General features: G+C 48.2%; 1 protein-coding gene across 2 annotated transcripts in view; it reads right to left on the bottom strand.

Annotated features, from left to right (window-relative positions):
• Positions 1-22,992, bottom strand: part of cul9 (cullin 9) — a 30,682-nt gene extending 7,690 nt beyond the window's left edge. The window contains exons 1-34 of one of the 2 annotated variants that reach the window (XM_079169180.1): positions 22,785-22,992; positions 20,831-21,526; positions 18,820-18,974; positions 18,067-18,696; positions 16,264-16,405; positions 15,990-16,180; positions 15,672-15,858; positions 15,189-15,431; positions 14,912-15,110; positions 14,571-14,772; positions 14,295-14,488; positions 14,024-14,220; positions 13,447-13,592; positions 13,261-13,349; positions 13,078-13,183; positions 12,636-12,863; positions 12,319-12,409; positions 12,049-12,238; positions 10,845-10,950; positions 10,669-10,764; positions 10,395-10,570; positions 8,890-9,023; positions 8,286-8,471; positions 8,156-8,185; positions 7,467-7,603; positions 7,113-7,295; positions 6,877-7,034; positions 6,596-6,794; positions 6,300-6,471; positions 5,608-5,753; positions 5,157-5,283; positions 4,873-5,078; positions 3,975-4,222; positions 2,792-2,909 (exon numbers count right to left, since the gene is read on the bottom strand). In XM_079169180.1, coding sequence (XP_079025306.1) covers positions 2,792-2,909; positions 3,975-4,222; positions 4,873-5,078; positions 5,157-5,283; positions 5,608-5,753; positions 6,300-6,471; positions 6,596-6,794; positions 6,877-7,034; positions 7,113-7,295; positions 7,467-7,603; positions 8,156-8,185; positions 8,286-8,471; positions 8,890-9,023; positions 10,395-10,570; positions 10,669-10,764; positions 10,845-10,950; positions 12,049-12,238; positions 12,319-12,409; positions 12,636-12,863; positions 13,078-13,183; positions 13,261-13,349; positions 13,447-13,592; positions 14,024-14,220; positions 14,295-14,488; positions 14,571-14,772; positions 14,912-15,110; positions 15,189-15,431; positions 15,672-15,858; positions 15,990-16,180; positions 16,264-16,405; positions 18,067-18,696; positions 18,820-18,974; positions 20,831-21,526; positions 22,785-22,932 — 6,456 coding nt within the window. In that variant the 5' untranslated portion in view covers positions 22,933-22,992. The remainder of the gene's footprint in view (positions 1-2,791; positions 2,910-3,974; positions 4,223-4,872; positions 5,079-5,156; positions 5,284-5,607; positions 5,754-6,299; positions 6,472-6,595; positions 6,795-6,876; positions 7,035-7,112; positions 7,296-7,466; positions 7,604-8,155; positions 8,186-8,285; positions 8,472-8,889; positions 9,024-10,394; positions 10,571-10,668; positions 10,765-10,844; positions 10,951-12,048; positions 12,239-12,318; positions 12,410-12,635; positions 12,864-13,077; positions 13,184-13,260; positions 13,350-13,446; positions 13,593-14,023; positions 14,221-14,294; positions 14,489-14,570; positions 14,773-14,911; positions 15,111-15,188; positions 15,432-15,671; positions 15,859-15,989; positions 16,181-16,263; positions 16,406-18,066; positions 18,697-18,819; positions 18,975-20,830; positions 21,527-22,784) is intronic. The other variant, XM_079169181.1, reaches the window with a different exon arrangement.
• Between the last annotated feature and the right edge of the window lie 113 nt (positions 22,993-23,105).

The following is a 23,105-nucleotide window of genomic DNA, read 5'->3' as shown; positions in this document are numbered from 1 at the left end:
GTCTACCCCCCCCCCCCGACCACTCCGCTCTGCTGCCTCGGGGCGATCGGTTCCCCGTCGCTCAGAGGTCCCTGCGGCCGATGGACCCGGTCTCTGTTCTCTGTCCTGGCCCCACGATGGTGGAATGAACTCCCCACTGACGTCAGGACAGCAGAGTCGCTGCCCATCTTTCATCAGGCTGAAGACTCACCTCTTCATGAAGGTCTACCCTGAGCCTTCCACTCAGCACTGGTTGTGTTCATGCTAGTGTGTTTCTGTACGTTAGGGTTAGGGTAATCTCAACACACCTTAGAGGACAGGGGGGTTGTTTGCTGTCTCTGTTTTGCATCTTTTTTTAGCGTCTCTTTGCAGTTGTTTAGCGTCTCTTGTTTAGCGTCTCTTTGCGGTTGTTTAGCATCTCGTTGCGGTTGTTTAGCGTCTCTTGTTTAGCGTCTCTTTGCGGTTGTTTAGAGTCTCTTGTTTAGCGTCTCTTTGCGGTTGTTTAGCGTCTCTTTGCGGTTGTTTAGCGTCTCTTGTTTAGCGTCTCTTTGCGGTTGTTTAGCGTCTCTTGTTTAGCGTCTCTTTGCGGTTGTTTAGCGTCTCTTTGCGGTTGTTTAGCGTCTCTTGTTTAGCGTCTCTTTGCGGTTGTTTAGAGTCTCTTTGCAGCTGTTTAGCGTCTCTTTGCGGTTGTTTAGTGTCTCTTTGCGGTTGTTTAGAGTCTCTTTGCGGTTGTTTAGCGTCTCTTTGCGGTTGTTTAGCGTCTCTTTGCGGTTGTTTAGCGTCTCTTGTTTAGCGTCTCTTTGCGGTTGTTTAGAGTCTCTTTGCGGTTGTTTAGCGTCTCTTTGCAGTTGTTTAGCGTCTCTTTGCAGTTGTTTAGCGTCTCTTTGCAGTTGTTTAGCGTCTCTTTGCGGTTGTTTAGCGTCTCTGGTTTAGCGTCTCTTTGCGGTTGTTTAGCGTCTCTTTGCGGTTGTTTAGTGTCTCTTTGCGGTTGTTTAGCATCTCTTTGCAGCTGTTTAGCGTCTCTTTGCGGTTGTTTAGCGTCTCTTTGCGGTTGTTTAGTGTCTCTTTGCGGTTGTTTAGTGTCTCTTTGCGGTTGTTTAGAGTCTCTTTGCGGTTGTTTAGCTTGTTTAGCATCTCTTTGCGGTTGTTTAGAGTCTCTTTGCGGTTGTTTAGCTTGTTTAGCATCTCTTTGCGGTTGTTTAGCGTCTCTTGTTTAGCGTCTCTTTGCGGTTGTTTAGCGTCTCGTTGCGGTTGTTTAGCGTCTCTTGTTTAGCGTCTCTTTGCGGTTGTTTAGAGTCTCTTTGCGGCTGTTTAGCGTCTCTTTGCGGCTGTTTAGTGTCTCTTTGCGGTTGTTTAGAGTCTCTTTGCGGTTGTTTAGTGTCTCTTTGCGGTTGTTTAGCGTCTCTTTGCGGTTGTTTAGCGTCTCTTGTTTAGCGTCTCTTTGCGGTTGTTTAGAGTCTCTTTGCGGTTGTTTAGCGTCTCTTTGCAGTTGTTTAGCGTCTCTTTGCGGTTGTTTAGCATCTCTTGTTTAGCGTCTCTTTGCGGTTGTTTAGCGTCTCTTTGCAGCTGTTTAGCATCTCTTTGCGGTTGTTTAGAGTCTCTTTGCGGTTGTTTAGCTTGTTTAGCATCTCTTTGCGGTTGTTTAGCGTCTCTTTGCGGTTGTTTAGCGTCTCTTTGCAGTTGTTTAGCGTCTCTTTGCAGTTGTTTAGCGTCTCTTGTTTAGCGTCTCTTTGCGGTTGTTTAGCGTCTTCTTGCGGTTGTTTAGCGTCTCTTGTTTAGCGTCTCTTTGCGGTTGTTTAGAGTCTCGTTGCGGTTGTTTAGCGTCTCTTGTTTAGCGTCTCTTTGCGGTTGTTTAGCGTCTCTTTGCAGTTGTTTAGCGTCTCTTTGCGGCTGTTTAGCATCTCTTTGCGGTTGTTTAGCGTCTCTTTGCGGTTGTTTAGCGTCTCTTTGCGGCTGTTTAGCATTTCTTTGCGGTTGTTTAGCGTCTCTTTGCAGTTGTTTAGCATCTCTTGTTTAGCGTCTCTTTGCGGTTGTTTAGCGTCTCTTTGCAGCTGTTTAGCATCTCTTTGCGGTTGTTTAGAGTCTCTTTGCGGTTGTTTAGCTTGTTTAGCATCTCTTTGCGGTTGTTTAGCGTCTCTTTGCGGTTGTTTAGCGTCTCTTTGCAGCTGTTTAGCATCTCTTTGCGGTTGTTTAGAGTCTCTTTGCGGTTGTTTAGCTTGTTTAGCATCTCTTTGCGGTTGTTTAGCGTCTCTTTGCGGTTGTTTAGCGTCTCTTTGCAGTTGTTTAGCGTCTCTTTGCAGTTGTTTAGCGTCTCTTGTTTAGCGTCTCTTTGCGGTTGTTTAGCGTCTTGTTGCGGTTGTTTAGCGTCTCTTGTTTAGCGTCTCTTTGCGGTTGTTTAGAGTCTCGTTGCGGTTGTTTAGCGTCTCTTGTTTAGCGTCTCTTTGTGGTTGTTTAGCGTCTCTTTGCAGTTGTTTAGCGTCTCTTTGCGGCTGTTTAGCATCTCTTTGCGGCTGTTTAGCGTCTCTTTGCGGCTGTTTAGCATCTCTTTGCGGCTGTTTAGCGTCTCTTTGCGGCTGTTTAGCGTCTCTTTGCGGCTGTTTAGCATCTCTTTGCGGCTGTTTAGCGTCTCTTTGCGGTTGTTTAGAGTCTCTTTGTAGTTGTTTAGAGTCTCTTTGCGGTTGCCTGATTAACTTTCCAAATGTTAATCACTTCCAACAAAAAGATGTCACTGCAGTGAAAATAATCTCAGAGACATCTGTAAATGTCCTCCACTCGTCACTTTAATCACAGACGTCTTCATTGACAGTCTGACCTGTTGGACAGTCCTCTGCATCAGCTGACGGACTTCCTCCTGCGTCATCGTCCGACCCATCGAGAAGAGAACCGCGTCCAGAACACCGTCCTCGAACCGCCGAGGTGTTGAAATCAGACTGCAACAAACACACACAAACACACACACACACACACACACACAGACACACACTGGATTTACATACACAATAAATTCATGTTGAAGATCAAATAAAATGCGTGGTGTGTTGTAGAGATTGTAAAGCCCCGTGAGGCTGGTTTGTGATTCTATACATGAGCTGGTGAGTCTGGACTAAATGTAAATGTTTCATGCAGCACAATAATCAAAAGAATAGTAAGAAAGACACAACAGGAGACATTGAACACATCAGTATCGTGGGAGAGCTGCTTTAAGTTTAATCTGCATCGTGACGTTATCTCAATTGCTTATTTACAGCATCTGTCCCTCTAGCTGACGTAGTAACTGTGTTTATTACATACATACTTTATATTAAGTATTAATTATAATGAATTGTGTTATTAAATTCATCCAGTCTGTATTTTATTAAAACCAAGAATAATAACGTACAGAAACTTATTACACTTGATATTAATAGTTATGACTACTTTTATTTTTAATTTGTGTGCAAAGTGATTCATTCAGAATTTGACATTTAATACTAATAATTCAGATTTTTCCAGATATTTTCACAAACGTGTGGTTTCTATTTAAACGTTTATTTGTTTGAAAGTTACATTTTGATTCTTTATGAATATCTAAGTTAAATTATACTCAGTCAATTATTAATGATCTTACTTATTCCAAAGAAGTCAAAAAACAACAAGCAAAAGTTCAAATCTTTTCTTTATTTTCTTTTTGTAGAAAATTAAACATTTTACATTTTGTCTGTTTTTGGAGGAATTACAGGACGTGACTTTAGTTTGAATGAGTCACATAAATAAGAACTGAACCGCTTTTATCTGAGAGAACAGAGGCGACACTTTATTTCACAATCACTTCCTGAAACCAACTGAGTGAAATGTAAAAGCACAGGAGAGCAGGAGGACGGCTTCTTAAAGGGACAGGACGGACACGAGGGGACGAAGATGAAGACAAACAGGAAACTCAAGCTTCTTCTTTGTGTCTGAAGAAACTAAATGAACTTAAAACGACAGAGTTGACCCTCACAGGTCAGAAGTCACACCTGATGTCGGCCCCGTCGTCCTCCTTCTTGATATCGGTCTGGCTGAAGGAGAACTGGGCCTGGCCCTTCTGCGGCGTGGACGGGTCCTCCGGCAGGTACTCCACGATGTGCGGGTTCTCCTCGTTGCGGCGGACGCAGCCTTTACCGATGACGTGCACGATGCAGGAGAGCACGTCGCTGGTGCTGCAGCCAAAACGCCCGGCACCCCGAGGACGAGACGCTTCCTGTCTCTGACACGAGTCCAGCACCTGGAGGGGGGGCGAGGACATGTCGTATAATTTATCGTATAACGCATCGCATCATATAATGTAATGTATTGTATCACATAATGTATCGTATCGTATCACATAATGTATCGTATCGTATCATATAATGTATCGTATCGTATCATATAATGTATCGTATCACATAATGTATCGTATCGTATCACATAATGTATCGTATTGTATCACATAATGTATCGTATTGTATCACATAATGTATCGTATCACATAATGTATCGTATCGTATCACATAATGTATCGTATCGTATCACATAATGTATCGTATCGTATCACATAATGTATCGTATCGTATCACATAATGTATCGTATCGTATCACATAATGTATCGTATCATATAATGTATCGTATCATATAATGTATCGTATCATATAATGCATCGTATCACATAATGTATCGTATCACATAATGTATCGTATCGTATCATATAATGTATCGTATCACATAATGTATCGTATCGTATCACATAATGTATCGTATTGTATCACATAATGTATCGTATCGTATCACATAATATATCGTATTGTATCACATAATGTATCGTATAATTCAACATGAAACATGGTCATAGAGCTTTGGAACTACACTTCCCATGATGCTTTGGGGGAAACACCAACCTTGAAGACGAGGTTGTCGATGTGCATCTCCTTCTCCCGCTTCATGATGTGGACGATCAGACAGTAGATGTAGTTCCTCTTCCTCTCCAGCGTGCCGGAGGCGTCCTCGTTCACGTTCAGGTACGTCTGTCTGGGCAGCAGCTGGACGGATAACGGGACGCCGTCCACACTGAGAGACGCCGCCTGCTGGTTCACCTGCAAGACACCTGAGAGCAGACGGGGGAGGGTGAGTCAGGGAGGAGGATGAGGATGAAGAGGATGTCAGAGGTCATGAGGAGTCTGACCCTGGAGAGGCTCCTCAGGCTGGCTGCAGGTCAGAGGTCCTCCGTCACCGATGAGAGGCAGCAGAGCGTGAAGCAGGACGGCAGCTGATAGGCTGGTGGCCTGGAGCAGAGCCTCCACCGGAACCTCCTGTAGAGAGCCCACGGTCAGTGAACGCACCACCACACACAGGTTATATCATGTTAGACATCAGAGAGCCCACGGACAGTGAACGCACCACCACACACAGGTTATATCATGTTAGACATCAGAGAGCCCACGGTCAGTGAACGCACCACCACACACAGGTTATATCATGTTAGACATCAGAGAGCCCACGGTCAGTGAATACGTATAATACATCGTGCAACATATCGTACAATACATTGTATAATACATCGTGCAACATATCGTATAATATATCGCATCATATATCGTACAACACATGGTATAATACATGGTATCACGTGTCACCTGTTGGCTGTTGAGCTGCAGCAGGATGAACATCTGCAGAGTGGAGACGTGAAGCTTCCAGCAGCCAAACTGAAGCTCAGCGTGACCGAGCCAAGTCCACTGGAGACGACGAGGCTTCCAGTGACTGAGACCGAACATGGACTGACCTGGAGACACACATCACACTGGTCATACTGGGTGAACTGGTTACTGACTGGGTGAACTGGTTACTGACTGAGTGAACTGGTTACTGACTGAGTGAACTGGTTACTGACTGGGTGAACTGGTTACTGACTGGGTGAACTGGTTACTGACTGGGTGAACTGGTTACTGACTGAGTGAACTGGTTACTGACTGGGTGAACTGGTTACTGACTGGGTGAACTGGTTACTGACTGGGTGAACTGGTTACTGACTGAGTGAACTGGTTACTGACTGGGTGAACTGGTTACTGACTGGGTGAACTGGTTACTGAACTGGTTACTGACTGGGTGAACTGGTTACTGACTGGGTGAACTGGTTACTGACTGGGTGAACTGGTTACTGAACTGGTTACTGACTGGGTGAACTGGTTACTGACTGGGTGAACTGGTTACTGACTGTGAGTGTAGAACTGGGTGAACTGGTTACTGACTGGGTGAACTGGTTACTGACTGGGTGAACTGGTTACTGACTGGGTGAACTGGTTACTGACTGGGTGAACTGGTTACTGACTGTGAGTGTAGAACTGGGTGAACTGGTTCAGGTAGGAGCAGAGTTCGTCTGGAAACTGTTTTGTGGGTTCGTCCAGGAAGCAGAGCGAGGACACGGCCCAGCAGCGTGGAGACAGAACCAGAACCTGGACCTCCGCCTCCTCCTCTGACTCCGCCCACTCCTCCTCCATCATCTGCAGAAACAACAAAAGGAAAAACAGGATCAAACAGGAAGTCAGACACATGTTTCAGTGTCACGTCAACTCAAACACGTTGAACCAAAACAACCGGAGAAGGTAGTGTGGGTTTCTTGCCGACCTGGTCGTGCTCCTGCAGGCATCGATCCAGCTGCTGCAGGCGATACAGGTGGAACTCCTGCTGCAGCTCCGCCGACTCGCTCAGGTTCTTCAACATCTGCTGAGGGAACCGACTCGGGAAGCAGCTGCCGATCTGATCGATCACGGCGCTCTCCAGCCACACGTTCCCCTGAGCCAGCAGCCGGTCGCCCAGGTAGTACCTGAGAGACAGAGCAGAGGGATTAGTCGACAAACCGGCGGCGCTGTAGGACCGGCGGCGGTTCGGCGTGGCGGCGTCCACACCTGTAGAAGTGCTCGAAGGTGTTGGCGAGCTCCAGACCCGACAGGAAGAGCATCGGCTCCAAGAACTGCTGCAGACGCTCCAGAGTCTCCGCGCTGCCCGAAGAAGAGCCGCTCACCTGGATGGTGACGTCGATGTACTGAGAGAAACGCTCACTCACCTGAGAGACACACACACACACAGTTATACAGAGACACACACACACAGTCCAGAAATGAAAGATGTCTGTCTGACTCACGTGCATGGCTCTGAGGATGGACAGCTGCAGCAGGGCGGAGGAGAATCCGTGTCTGAGAGCGAGGACGAACGCGGTCTGCTGACCGAACAGCTCCTCCATGGCGTTCTTCAGCCGGAGGTACAGAGTCCGGTACCGCTCCACGAAGTCCGGCAGACTGCAGCTGGACTCCAGGAACCTCTTCACCTGAGGGGACAGAGACCAGGTGTGTGTGTGTGTGTGTGTGTGTGTGTGTGTGTGTGTGTGTGTGTGTGTGTGTGTGTGTGTGTGTGTGTGTGTGTGTGTGTGTGTGTGTGTGTGTGTGTGTGTGTGTGTGTGTGTGTGTGTGTGTGTGTGTGTGTCTGGTCTGAGCGTTACCTGGCGCTGTACCACTCCCTGCCAGCAGAGAGCGATGCCCGCGATGCTGCTGCTGCTCTTCACTCTGGGCCTGGCTGAGGAGGACGAGGAGGAGGAAGAGGAGGACAGCGTTTCTTTGTTCTTACCCTCTTTACCGTCTGCAACGCAAATGTTAAAAAACAGAAAAGAAATCCTTGATGCAGCTCGTCATCGTTGAATTCAAATCTTTAAAGAGATAAAAAGAGAAAGCGGTGCAGTCTCTGTTCTGTTCCTTCTGATGAGAAACAGGAAGTCAGCCCGTCAAAATAAGAGCGGTGCAAAACTGAAAGAAGATGACTTCAGGTTTGTTTTGAAAGAAGCAGAATGTGTTCAGTCCCTTCAGAGCAGATTGCTCTCATTCACATATTTAATCATTATTATTTTTGTACTGACAGTTTGTTACTTTAGTTTCTTTACTAATTGAGATTTTACACAGAAAAGATGTTTCAACACTAAATGAAGTAGTTCAACCTGCTACAACTGTAAAATCCTGCATTTCATGAATGCATCAGCAGCAGTAATCTAATGCTAGAGGAGTATTTCTAGTACTTTACTTCATGAGTGTTTAACTCAGCCTTTATTGTGAAACATCAGGGGGCGACTTCCTGTCCTCATGTGGACCGTGAGGACAGAACAGAGTAAACAAACAGCAGACCTCTGACGGTACTCACTCTTCAGCTCTTTGCTTCGGTTCAGACCTTCTGAAAACAGAATAAACTCTTTAGACACTCTTCATGGTTATTGTGATGTCACTGTGATGTCACTGTGATGTCACGCCTCAGCCGTTCACAGCGGACTCACTTGATTTGACCGGCGGTTTGAGCTCCTCCCCGTCCAGCCGGCTGGTGTCCACGTGGACCAGCAGGTGTGTGAGGCGCCTCACTCTGGAGTTAAAGATGGCCGCCCGGCTTTTACAGCGCCGGGTGGACTCGGCGTTACCCAGGTACTCACTGAGCAGCCAGGACAAGGGGCTGGCCGCTGAGGATTCTGGGTAAACACAGAGAGAGTGTGTGCGTGAGCTGGTAGAGCCATCTTTGTGGGGACCAAGTTCAGACGTCGTTATGAGGACATTAGTGTGTGTGTGTGTGTGTGTGTGTGTGTGTGTACACCTGACAGAGTGATGCTGTGTGTGTGTGTGTGTGTGTGTGTGTGTGTACCTGACAGAGTGATGCTGTGTGTGTGTGTGTGTGTGTGTACCTGACAGAGTGATGGTGTGTGTGTGTGTGTGTGTGTGTGTGTGTGTGTGTGTGTACCTGACAGAGTGATGGTGTGTGTGTGTGTGTGTGTGTGTGTGTGTGTGTGTGTGTACCTGACAGAGTGATGCTGTGTGTGTGTGTGTGTGTGTGTGTGTGTGTGTGTGTGTGTGTGTGTGTGTGTGTGTGTGTGTGTGTGTGTGTGTGTGTACCTGACAGAGTGATGCTGTGGACGATGGGAGTGATCAGAGCCTCCCAGCAGGTCCGACCCAGAGCTTCAGAAGCCTCGGGGTCCGGCAGGAAACGATCAGCAAACATCTGCTCGTGTCTCAGAGCGCTGTTCAGTCTGAACACAGCGTGTAACAGCAGTAGTATCAGCAGAGTGTTATTACAGTACACACAGAGTGTTATTACGGTCGGGGCGGGATGAGGTTTATAGTTAGAGCTGGTTCAGGTTTATAGTTAGGACTGGTTCAGGTCTATAGTTAGGACTGGTTCAGGTTTATAGTTAGGACTGGTTCAGGTTTATAGTTAGGACTGGTTCAGGTCTATAGTTAGGACTGGTTCAGGTTTATAGTTAGGACTGGTTCAGGTTTATAGTTAGGACTGGTTCAGGTCTATAGTTAGGACTGGTTCAGGTTTATAGTTAGGACTGGTTCAGGTTTATAGTTAGGACTGGTTCAGGTCTATAGTTAGGACTGGTTCAGGTTTATAGTTAGGACTGGTTCAGGTCTATAGTTAGGACTGGTTCAGGTTTATAGTTAGGACTGGTTCAGGTTTATAGTTAGGACTGGTTCAGGTCTATAGTTAGGGCTGGTTCAGGTCTATAGTTAGGACTGGTTCAGGTTTATAGTTAGGGCTGGTTCAGGTCTATAGTTAGGACTGGTTCAGGTCTATAGTTAGGGCTGGTTCAGGTCTATAGTTAGGACTGGTTCAGGTCTATAGTTAGGGCTGGTTCAGGTCTATAGTTAGGACTGGTTCAGGTCTATAGTTAGGGCTGGTTCAGGTCTATAGTTAGGACTGGTTCAGGTTTATAGTTAGGACTGGTTCAGGTTTATAGTTAGGACTGGTTCAGGTCTATAGTTAGGACTGGTTCAGGTTTATAGTTAGGACTGGTTCAGGTTTATAGTTAGGACTGGTTCAGGTCTATAGTTAGGACTGGTTCAGGTTTATAGTTAGGACTGGTTCAGGTTTATAGTTAGGACTGGTTCAGGTCTATAGTTAGGACTGGTTCAGGTTTATAGTTAGGACTGGTTCAGGTCTATAGTTAGGACTGGTTCAGGTTTATAGTTAGGACTGGTTCAGGTTTATAGTTAGGACTGGTTCAGGTCTATAGTTAGGGCTGGTTCAGGTCTATAGTTAGGACTGGTTCAGGTTTATAGTTAGGGCTGGTTCAGGTCTATAGTTAGGACTGGTTCAGGTCTATAGTTAGGGCTGGTTCAGGTCTATAGTTAGGACTGGTTCAGGTCTATAGTTAGGGCTGGTTCAGGTCTATAGTTAGGACTGGTTCAGGTCTATAGTTAGGGCTGGTTCAGGTCTATAGTTAGGACTGGTTCAGGTTTATAGTTAGGGCTGGTTCAGGTTTATAGTTAGGACTGGTTCAGGTTTATAGTTAGGGCTGGTTCAGGTTTACTACAGTTGTAACAGTGTTATTACATTAGCAGTTATAAGTTATAACTGTGTATTTACTGCATTATTACAGTATTGAAGTATTTACTTGTTGAAGAGCTGCAGCAGCTGCGTCTTGTCCTCCATCACCTCTTGACACCAGGTGTGGGCCTTGGTGCTGTAGAACAGGTAAGTTCTACAACACAGCTGCTCCTTGAACACCGGCCAGAACGTCGGCTTCGGACCCAGAACCTCGAAACCGTGGACCCGAGTATCGATACCACCCTGTCAGAGAGAGGAGGGAGGAGCCAGTAGATAGGAGGGAGGAGCCAGAAGATGGGAGGGAGGAGCCAGTAGACGGGAGGGAGGGAGTCAGTACAAACCTGCTGACATCTTTTGACCCTGATCTGGATGATGGACCAGAACCTGGTCATGTTCTCCAGGAGAACCACCCGACTGGCCGACGGAGTCACATTCACCTGCGTATAAACATAAACAAACACAGGTGAGTTTTGGGGTGAAGTCACCACAGACAGCCTTCATCAGAGAGGAGGCTCACCGTGTTCAGTTCTGTGTTGATGTTGGTCGGGTCGTCTCCTCCCAGAACCAGGACCCGGGCCGGCATGTAGCTCGAGTCCTCGCTGGCCACCTGGACGGCCAGTTGTCTAAACACACATCAAAGGTTCATAATCCTGCTGAATCGGGGTTTAAACTCCAGATTAACTTAAATATTCTCCATGTTTAAACTTTAGATGAACTTAAATATTCTCCATATTTAAACTCCAGATTAATTTAAATATTCTCCATATTTAAACTCCAGATTAATTTAAACATTCTTCATGTTTAAACTCCAGATTAACTTAAAAATTCTCCATATTTAAACTCCAGATTAACTTAAATATTCTCCATGTTTAAACTTTAGATGAACTTAAATATTCTCCATATTTAAACTCCAGATTAATTTAAATATTCTCCATATTTAAACTCCAGATTAACTTAAACATTCTCCATATTTAAACTCCAGATTAATTTAAACATTCTTCATGTTTAAACTCCAGATTAACTTAAACATTCTCCATATTTAAACTCCAGATTAACTTAAATATTCTCCATGTTTAAACTTTAGATGAACTTAAATATTCTCCATATTTAAACTCCAGATTAATTTAAACATTCTTCATGTTTAAACTCCAGATTAACTTAAATATTCTCCATATTTAAACTCCAGATTAATTTAACTATTCTCCATATTTAAACTCCAGATTAATTTAAATATTCTCCATATTTAAACTCCAGATTAACTTAAACATTCTCCATATTTAAACTGCAGATTAACTTAAATATTCTCCATGTTTAAACTGCAGATTAACTTAAATATTCTCCATATTTAAACTCCAGATTAATTTAACTATTCTCCATATTTAAACTCCAGATTAATTTAAACATTCTTCATGTTTAAACTCCAGATTAACTTAAATATTCTCCATATTTAAACTCCAGCTTAACTTAAATATTCTCCATGTTTAAACTCCAGATTAATTTAACTATTCTCCATATTTAAACTCCAGATTAATTTAAACATTCTTCATGTTTAAACTCCAGATTAATTTAAACATTCTTCATGTTTAAACTCCAGATTAATTTAAACATTCTTCATGTTTAAACTCCAGATTAACTTAAACATTCTCCATGTTTAAACTGCAGATATCCCGTTGTTTTCTGAGCAGATGGAGAACATGTGTTCAGATCTCAGCCTCTTGTACCTGATGACGACTCCTTTGTGCATGTAGATGTTGATGAAGTGTGAGCCGGTGCAGCCGTTGGACTCCCAGTAGGTTTTGGGGTTCTTGTCGGTCAGCTTGTTAGCTCGATGGTGATTGGATGAAACCTCCACCTTCTCCCAGCACTTGTCCTCCTTGAGCTCCACGCTGGAGCCTGAACACAGCACGTTATCTTCATTTTAAATTACAGCATTTACGACTTTATCGGATGTTGAGTGAGAAAAAAAGATGGATGGTTGACTGTGAACCGACCTTGGCAGAGGTTCCTGAGGAACACGTCGAAGAACGGGATGTTGATCGGCTGATGGCTGCGACGATGCTCCTCAATCTGACCCAACACCAGCTGACAGGAAGTATGGATTCATCTTCAGATTCATTTAAATATTCTTCATGTTTATGTCTTCAGATTATTATATATAATATATTTAAACTCTAGATCAACTTAAATATTCTTATATTTAAACTTCCAGCACCAGCTGACAGGAAGCACAGTCCTGATCAACCTTAGAGGCTCTCTGCGGGCGACGATGAATCGTGGTTCCTTCCAGGTCAGATTGTATTCTGCGTACCTGGATGCATCCGGCCAGCACGCTGGTGGTCATCTTCTTGTAGAGGCTGGCGTACTTCTCACAGTCGGCGATGAGGTCTCTGAGCTCGGTGACCAGCAGCAGGTTGGTGCTGTGTTTGTCCAGAACTTTAACCAGAGCCTCTCTGGTCCCCAGGCGACACATCACCACCGTGTAGTCCTTGTTCAGGGACGCCAGCCGGTACAGGAAGCGGATGAACAGCTGGACCACCTAGAAACAACCAATCACAAGGGGGGGTTAGCGTAGAACCCGGCGGCGGAGGCGCCTCCTCCTCCTCCTCCTCCTCCTCCTCCTCCTCCTCCTCCTCCTCCTCCTCCTCCTCCTCCTCCTCCTCCTCCTCCTCCTCCTCCTCCTCCTCCTCCTCCTCCTCCTCCTCCTCCTCCTCCTCCTCCTCCTCCTCCTCCTCCTCCTGGTCTGAACCCACCTCTCTGTCGCTGATGAAGGCCGTCATGGAGGACAGGCAGGGCTCGATGCTCTCGTGCCACGGCAGCATGTCCTCCTGGTAGTTGTCTAGGAACTTGTTCAGGATCCTGCAGGAGACACAAACAGCCAATCAGACAAGCTCCACATCGTCGTCGGGTCGGGTCGGGTCGGAGGTCACAGGTACCTGAGGATGGACAGCTGGACGGCCCGGTCGGCTCGGTGCTGCTCCATCAGACGGACCAGATCCTGATAAGTGTCCCGACTGTGAGTTACCTGAGATGACGACATCATCAACATGAGGCGATAAAATCAACGTCACCGATCGGATCAATACCCCTGAACATGAATGGATCAATAAGTGGACCGGTACCTGGCTGCGCTCCTCCAGCTGAGCGGCGTCGTCACACAGCAGCTGCTCCAGAGTCTGGATCACGTCCTTAGTGGCCGTCAGCTCCTTCAGACTCACCACCAACATCTGCAGCTCCGTGTCCTTAAAGTCCAGCTGCTCACAACTCTCTGAGCACCACAGAAGAAGAAGAACGGATTAAAGATCATATACAATTAAATATCTGGTGTCAATATGACGGACGTGGAAATGGTTGGGATTATTAAATCAACACATGACATAGTGTTGGTTCTGTTGCCCCCTGTGGACTAAAGAAAGCCTCTCATGTTACTGCAGCAGGTCTGACAGTCTGACCCTCTCAGTCCTGGTTCTTCTGTGACTTCCTTCCCTCCAGCGGGTCCAGCAATACGTCCTGGGTCTCCAGCAGAGAGGAGAAGCTCTGCTCCTGGAGCTGAGCTCCCCGCTGGAGTCTGAGCTGAAAGAGTTGAACTATGTAGAAACAGACCATCTTCTCCCTGATGCTTGTTCATATAGAGGATCAGGACTACACGGAGACTGGTTCAGATAGAGATACAGTTGACTGTGAGGTCACGTGACTGACCTTTGCTCTCCAGCTTGTGCACCATGGAGATGTGGTTGAGGGCGATGATGGCCAGCATGGTCTCTGCACTGGACAGAGTGAGACACTTCTTCAGGACGGAGGTGACGCCGGCGGACACCAGCTGCTCCGCCAGACTCTTATGGTTGGAGATGAGCATGATGACCACCAGCAGGCCGCTACGCACCGACAGCAGGCAGCTGGAGAGCAGAGGAGGACTGCGAATCAGTCAAAAGGGGGATTCATCGAAAGGGAGCCGACGGCGGCAACTTACCCTTTAGTCTGCAGCATGAGGTCGATGGCGGTCGGGACGGCTCCCAGCAGGCCCTTGGAGCCTTCGGGCGTGGCCGAGCCGATGCTGGCGAAGATCTCCAGCATCATCTGAGTGCCGGACTCGGAGAGCGGGAGGCTGCTGCTGCCGCCGCTGTGCAGGTCGTGTTTACTGGCTCCAGAGATCACCTTCAGAGTCTGACAACAACATCAAACGTAGACCTTTAACGCACGTTTCTCTCCACTTAGACTCGAGTAGAGATGAGGAACGAGGTCTCACCGCGAGTGCCAGCTGCTGGATGCGAGTGACGGTGGAGAACTCCTGCATACAGCACAGGACGGCTTTGACTCCGCCCTCGGTGGCGAAGGAGACCCTCCACTCGTACTTCAGCATGAGAAGGTGGGTGAGTCTCAGCGTGCTGACCACCAGGTCTTTGGCGGACGAGCCCAGCAGCTCCACCAGCAGCTTCAGCACCTTGTCCCTGAGGGGGGACGGACAAACACCAACACTGAGCATCGGACTGGACTTTGGTACCCAGAGATACCGTCCATTACCCTCCGGCTCTGTGTATTTCCTGGAGTGTTCTACCGATGGGCCCCGTCTCTGTAATGGATTCTCACCGTATGGTCTGGGCGGAGTCGCTCCTCATGGAGTTCTTCTCCTGGACCCCCTTCTCCTCCAGCAGCCTGGTGACGAAGAGCACGGCGGCCAGCTGCTGGACCTGGTCTGAGCCCGACCCCCCCTTCTTCAGGACGTCCACCACCTCCCCCAGCTTCTCCAGCACCGTCTTCTTACCCTGGACCCGAGGGTTGTTGAACACTGCAGGCGAGGACGGGACAGCAGGTCACCAGACGGTCCCTTAATCAACATATGTATTGATCTCAGGAGCCTCCTTACCTTTCATCTTGTCCTCCAGGTCTTCAGGGTAGACGCTGTCGTCCTCTGAGGGCAGCTCGCTCTCCGGCTCCGGGCTGCCACAGCCTGAATCAGCAGGAGGTTCCTTCTTTGCCTTCTTGGAGACGGAGCCCATCGCTGAGGAAGAGGAGGCTGATGACGAAGAGGAGGAGATCTGTCCTCCTCCACCTCCACCTCCACCACCTCCACCTCCTCCCAGACCGGACGAACCTAGAGAGCTTTCAGCTGGAAACAAAGCACAGTCAGAGTCATCTCTATATATCACTGCTTTATATATAAACAGAGACGTCTCAGTGTGTCCTCACTGCTTTATATATAAACAGAGACGTCTCAGTGTGTCCTCACTGCTTTATATATAAACAGAGACGTCTCTCTGTGTCCTCACTGCTTTATATATAAACAGAGACGTCTCTCTGTGTCCTCACTGCTTTATATATAAACAGAGACGTCTCTCTGTGTCCTCACCCAGCAGCTCTTCGTCCTCCAGACTTCGTCCTCCTCTCCTCAGGTAGTGTTTGGAGAAGGTGTGAGAACACAGCAGGTCGCTCAGACACGACGACGGCAGCTTCTGCTTCAGGTAGTGAAGCAGCTTCTTAGCCACGTCTTCGGGGACAGACAGACCAATCAGGGACGAATCGTCAAGCTCCGCCTCCTTCAGGACAGACAGACAAACACAGAAGACAGTGTTTTACAAACAGACGGGAGAGAATTAGAACCAGACTCCAGAAACAAAGACGAGAGCTTCAGTTTCCCAGCATGCTCCTTGGCCTCGTGTTTCCTCACCTGGTCGTCGAGGCTCTGCAGCAGGACGCCGTGGACCTCCTGCTGCTGTTTGAGCTCCAGCTTCTTGATGAAGAAGAGGATCTCCCACCACTCGGCCCGACTCAGAGCCGGCGTCTCCAGGTGCAGACCCTCGGACAGGTAGGGCAGGGAGTAGAGACCACCGGGGGGCTTGGAGAAGAACGTCTGACTCACTGAGGGACCAGAAGAAGAAACGGGTTCACCTCCTGAGGTCAGGTCCAGACAGGTGGACTCTTCAGGTGGGTTCAGATCTTACCCGCGGTGAGTTTGAGAGTCTCCGTCAGGGTCGACGCCTTCTCCTGAGTCTCCTTCTCAGCCTGACTGCTGCTGCCGCTCCCCAGGATCTCCACCATGTGCCAGTGGACCCAGTAGGTCCTGGACAGGGAGTTCCAGTACACCTGAACACAGCACACAGAGACGGGCCAGGGTCTGGAGAGGGTCTAATAGATCCAAAATGAACACACACATTCTGCCGGTACGATGGAGTCCTCCAGTCTCCTTAACAAATTCAAGATTATTATGGTCTGTATAAGAACCACGGGAACAGAACCGGATCAGAACCAGGGCTCAATGTTAGAGGTCAGCTGAACTACTCTAGGACCAGGTTGTTATGGTCCTAGACCTCTGATCTTTGACTGGAAACATCTCTTCTCTCAGGACGAGCTGCCGTTATTAAACCTCTGCTGAAGGCTCGTTTAGATGACGATATCAAACCTCACACTTTGAAGTAAAATAATTGAAAGAAGCTCTCTGGCACAGATCTCAGCTGGTTTGAATCCTACTTGAAGGACCGAGAACACTTTGTGTCTGCAGCTCATCACACGTCAGAGCTGACTGAAGGACATGTGGTGTTCCCCAAGGTTCCACACTGAGTCCTCTTCTGTTCCACGTCTACATGCTTCCACCGGCTCAACAACAGAGTGTGTTACCATAACTATGCAGACGACACACACATCCACACAACTCTATCACAGAGGACTATAATCCCGTACGAGGTGAATGCACTGAACACATCAACAACTGGAGGAACCAGAACGTTCTTCATCAAACAAAGATCAAACAGAAGTCATTGTTTTTGATTGAAAGTCAGCGCTCAGCTTCAATCACTGATGTTAGAAACCACAAACCAAGCCAGAGATCTAGGAGTAGTTCTGGACTCAGACCTCAACCTGAACAGCATATCAAGACTATGACATCATCAGCCTCCTATCACCTGAAGACCACATCAAGGACTAGAGGACTCATGTCTCAGCAGGATTCATCTTCAGCAGACTGGACTCCTGTAACGGAGTGTTTACAGGTCTCTGGAACAAGTCAATCAGAACGCTGCAGCTGATCCTCACTAAGACCAGGAAGAGGATCACATCAGTCCAGGTCTGAGGTCTTTGCACTGACTTCCTGTCCAACAGAGAACTGACTTTAAAGTCCTGCTGTTGGTTCATAAAGCACTGAATGGTTTAGAGCCAAAACACATCTGATCTGCTGCTACCTGATGAACCATCCCGACCCCTGAGGTGGTCTGGACCGGTCTACTTCCTGTTCCCAGAGTCACAACTAAACATGAAGCAGCGTTCAGGTGTTCTGCTCCACATATCTGAACCAAGGTCTGCTGAGACCCTCAGCTCCTTTAGATCCAGACTGAAGACTTCTCTGTTTGCTGCCTTTAATTCAACACATTGAAGGATATTAATACATTTCCTGCATTTTACTACTGTATTCTATTTCTTACACTGCTTTAGTTCTAATGACTGTTCTTAATGTTTCAATGTTCTTCATTGTGTTTAAATCTCCTTTTCTTTTGCCTCATGCTTTGATGCTTTTAATGGTCTTTATTCCTCCTCCAGCAGGAGGAGCTGTAGCCTCTAACAGCCTCTAACGGCCTCTAACAGCCTCTAACAGCCTCTAACAGCCTCTAACAGCCTCTAACAGCCTCTAAAAGCCTCTAACAGCCTCTAACAGCCTCTAACGGCAGCGTTCACAAACATGATGATAACCTCGTGGTACCAACGTGCTCCCTGGAGTAGATTTCAGCGTGAGCAGCAGATCTTTGTTTGCTCACCTGAACAGGTGGCGAGCCGTCGTTGCTGTAGCGAAACTCTCCTTCGTCTCCGGCGCTGACCTCCTCGTAGTCCTCCAGCATGCGGACCATCATGCCGCTCTTCAGGTTGTCCTGGACGTACTCCACGTAGGCCGAGCGGCTGGCGAAGTCGGAGCGCGTTTTGTATCCGTTCCCCGTCTTCTTCTTGGGTGGCGAGGCAGCGGCGGCGGCTACAGGAGCGGCTACGGTGGAGGTGGCGGTGAGGACAACGGGGGAGGTGCAGAAACGAGGCTGGAAGATGGACCTGAGGACGGGACGGGACGCCTCCTCCCCAGGCTCCTCCCTACAGGCCCCGCCTCCTCCCGGGCCGTGGTCGGAGCCGTCGGGGGACCGGCGGTTCCGGTCCCAGCCCATCACGCGGACCAGCTCTGAGATGAGGTTGGCCATCGCCACGGTGAAGTCGAACTCTCGCTGAACGCGGAGGTGATCCGTCTGGTGGGCGGTGCTGGAGGAGGTGGAGGAGGCGGGGGAGGGGCCGCCATCCTGTCTGTCAGAGTTTGACTCCGCCCCCCCCGCCGTGTTGAGCTTGTCCATCAGTGACGTCACGCACAGGTAACGCTTCACCAGAGAGAACAGAAGCTTCCCAGGAATCTGAGCACGGACGAGACGTGTTATCAATCACAAGCAATATTAATAATATTAATAATATTAATATTATTAATAATAATATTAATATTATTAATCAGTGTCTCCTAGAGGAGTGGGCGTCGGTACCTGAGGAAGGTGGATCCCTTCAAAGGAGATGCCGTGCTCCTCTGAGGACGTGGTCTCTGCAAACAGCTCCAGCAGAGTGTAGCGGTTATCAAAGTCCATGTGCTGCTCAATGCCGTCCTGCTGACTGAGGGACAAGAGGACGTACGCACGACTTCCTGTAGGGGGACGGGAGGAGACAAAGTCAGAGACAAGAGGACACAGAGAGACAAAGAGGACACAGAGACAAGAGGACACAGAGACAAGAGGACACAGAGAGACAAAGAGGACACAGAGACAAGAGGACACACAGAGACAAAGAGGACACACAGAGACAAAGAGGACACAGAGAGACAAAGAGGACACAGAGAGACAAAGAGGACACAGAGAGACAAAGAGGACACAGAGAGACAAAGAGGACACAGAGAGACAAAGAGGACACACAGAGACAAAGAGGACACAGAGACAAAGAGGACACACAGAGACAAAGAGGACACACAGAGACAAAGAGGACACAGAGACAAAGAGGACACAGAGACAAAGAGGACACAGAGACAAGAGGACACACAGAGACAAAGAGGACACAGAGAGACAAAGAGGACACACAGAGACAAAGAGGACACACAGAGACAAAGAGGACACAGAGAGACAAAGAGGACACAGAGACAAAGAGGACACAGAGACAAGAGGACACACAGAGACAAAGAGGACACAGAGAGACAAAGAGGACACAGAGACAAGAGGACACACAGAGACAAAGAGGACACACAGAGACAAAGAGGACACAGAGAGACAAAGAGGACACAGAGAGACAAAGAGGACACACAGAGACAAAGAGGACACAGAGACAAAGAGGACACACAGAGACAAAGAGGACACACAGAGACAAAGAGGACACAGAGACAAAGAGGACACAGAGACAAAGAGGACACAGAGACAAGAGGACACACAGAGACAAAGAGGACACAGAGAGACAAAGAGGACACACAGAGACAAAGAGGACACACAGAGACAAAGAGGACACAGAGACAAAGAGGACACAGAGAGACAAGAGGACACAGAGACAAGAGGACACACAGAGACAAAGAGGACACACAGAGACAAAGAGGACACACAGAGACAAAGAGGACACAGAGACAAGAGGACACAGAGAGACAAAGAGGACACAGAGACAAGAGGACACAGAGAGACAAAGAGGACACAGAGACAAAGAGGACACAGAGAGACAAAGAGGACACAGAGAGACAAAGAGGACACAGAGAGACAAAGAGGACACAGAGAGACAAAGAGGACACAGAGACAAGAGGACAGACAGAAGAAGACTGCCAGCTGGTAAACGTGGACGTAAACACTGCTGCGTTAGTGTCGTTTCAGCCTCGGTAGTCGTTAGATGTGTTTGTGAGAGACGCGTCACACCCACCAGTCAAACATCAGTCGTGATCCAGGATGACTCAGCATATTTTAGCTGCTTCCACATAGATCCTAGAGCAGCATCTTGTGTCTAACAGAGGATCTGTGTGGCCCCGCCCCCCCTCTCTGCCTCGCTGAAGGCCCATTGGTTTAAACTTCGTCACATGATGTCTCTAGCAAAATGCTAAAAGAAGGAAGCTGTGTTTGTGTTTTTGAGAAACAGAGTCAGAGCTCTCCTCTGGTCTGATGTCATCACCCCGAACGCTGCAATGACTCAGCTGCTCCCCGCCCACAAAAAGAAGTAGAAGAAGAAGAAGACGTAGAAGAAGAAGAAAAAGAAGAAGAAGAGGAAGTGATGGATGAAAAACACATAAACACAGTGGATGTAGATATGAACGATAATGACACAGCAAACCAGACAGGGTGCTGTTACCAGACCAGACCAGACCAGACCAGACCAGACCAGACCAGACCAGACCAGGCCAGACCAGACCAGACCAGGCCAGACCAGACCAGACCAGGCCAGACCGGTTTGTCAGCTATGTAAAGCATGTGTCCACATGACCTCATCAGACACCTGTCAGCCAATCAGAGAGCAGCGTTTCCCTGTAAGTGAAGGTTTTACCTGCGTCGTGTGAGGCGAGCGCTCGCAGCATCTTTCCGGCGCTGCGTCGCGTCTGCGTCTCCTTGTTGCAGAGCAGCTCCATCAAAAGGTTGAGGGCGCCGGTCTCCTTGAAGACGCCGACCAGCGAGCCGATGGCGGCGTAGGCGCTCAGCACGTGGATGGTGTGCGTGATGCTGATGGAGAAGTCGCTCTTCTTGGCCATCTGCTTCCTGGCTCGACAGACCAGGTTCTTCACGTCCTGCTTCATGTCCGACAGCTCCACCTCGTCGAAGGTGACGTCGGCGGGGAACTCTGCGCCGCCGTCGGAGGCCTCGCCGCGCTGCGCCTCCTGCTGCTGCGGATCCGACTTCCTCTTCCCCAGCAGGCCGGGGCAGTTGGCGTACACGTCCTCCGTGGACATCCACATCAGGATGTTCTCCGGTTTGCTCTCTCCTGACGTGGAGCCACCGGACCCGTCTGACCCGGAGCCGCCGCCGCCGGAGCCGCCGGAGCCGCCGCCGCACGTCCCGCCCGCCTCGCAGGCTCCGCCCCCGGAGCCGGAGCCGTCGTCGATGGTGACAAGGCACCAGCGAATCAGGTACTCCGTCTGTCCGTCGTGGTTGCGGCGCTGACGGATCAGCTCCTCTGGGTACGCCTGCAGCCTCGGGCCCAGCTGGACCAGCAGGTTCCCATTGCGGCGTTCGCCCACCATGGTCGCTGAGGAGACATCGTTATTATTATTAGAGATCAATAATTAAGGTCATCTACTTCCTCCTATACTATACCATATATATATATATAAATCTCGATTAATCGAACAAATAATCCACAGATTAATCGATTATTAAAATAATCGTTAGTTGCAGCCCTAATGCTATCTCACACACACACACACACACACACAAACACACACACACACACACACACACACCTTGGAATGAGTTAATGTCAGTTCCTCTTTCTCTGAAACCAGATGTTTATTAGCAGGGGTCGGTCTAATTACTGAAGAAACACACAGACACACACACCTATAACACACACACACACACCTATAACACACACACACTTATAACACAAACACACACACACACACTTATAACACAGACACACACACACACTTATAAAACACACAGACACACACACACTTATAACACAGACACACACACTTATAACACAGACACACACACACACACACACACACACACTTATAACACAGACACACACACATCTATAACACACACACACACACACACACACACACACACACACACTTATAACACAGACACACACACACACACACACACACACACACACACACACACACACACACACACACACAGTTAGCTCATACTGACATTACGTAGGTGTTATTATTGCTAACACCAGCTAGCTAGCTAGCGGCTGTGAAGTTATCTGGTCCCAGTAAATAGCCGGGTCCCTGATGTTGCAACGTAAACCTGACCGCCGAGCTAACCGCTAACCTGCTAACGTTAGCACTCTCTTCTGCGTGTCAGATGCGCAGGTCACTTCTGCGCACTTTCACAGAACATCTAGTTAGCTAGCTAGCATGCTAACACCAGCTCTCTCTCACGCGACCGTTGTTGACAGCAGAACGTCATTTAACGCGTCACTGACTACGAGCAAAGATGAATTCAAGTGTGAAACGTTTCCAGGATTCCACAGCATCAAGTGTTACATTCGGGATGTACACACTTCTTAAGAAAGTACACTAATAAATACACAACTTCTATATCACTTCACATCCTGCATTCTGACGCTACGTCGGTGGAGGAATATTATTGGAATAAAACAGCTTACAAAGTTAATTCCTTATTGTTTGATTAGTTCGAGTGCATTAAGGTCCATCAGACAACACCTCGAACGCGATGTTTCTGTTTACATATCGTGGGTTACACGCATAGCTGCGCATTATTCGCGTGTTTCTGAACGCAGTTCGGTGTGTTTTAGGTCTTACCCGCCGTGTCGCCGACGACCTCCCCCCTCGTTTCTGTCTCCCCTCTCGCGCGCTGGTTTCTCTTCCGTCCCGTCGTGTCGGTTCCCGGTCTGCAGGTGTTCGTCTCGTCACTTTGCACCGGAGGTCCGCTCCGCTGCTGGATGCGCATTTGCGCACTTGTGACAGGGAGCAGCACTCTTCTTCTTCTACGTCTAATTCCTCTGCCAGCGTCTTCTTCTTCTTTTGAGTTTTATGGCGGTTGGCAAACAGCTTCAGGTGCATTAACGCCACCTATTGGTTTGGAATGTGAACTAAGAATACCCTCTCTAATAATATATAATA

The sequence above is a fragment of the Pholis gunnellus genome, assembly GCF_910591455.1.
Source record: "Pholis gunnellus genome assembly, chromosome: 11".
Lineage (NCBI taxonomy): Eukaryota > Metazoa > Chordata > Actinopteri > Perciformes > Pholidae > Pholis > Pholis gunnellus.
The sequence above is the reverse complement of the archived record's forward strand: the minus strand, read 5'-3'. Positions and strand labels throughout refer to the sequence as shown.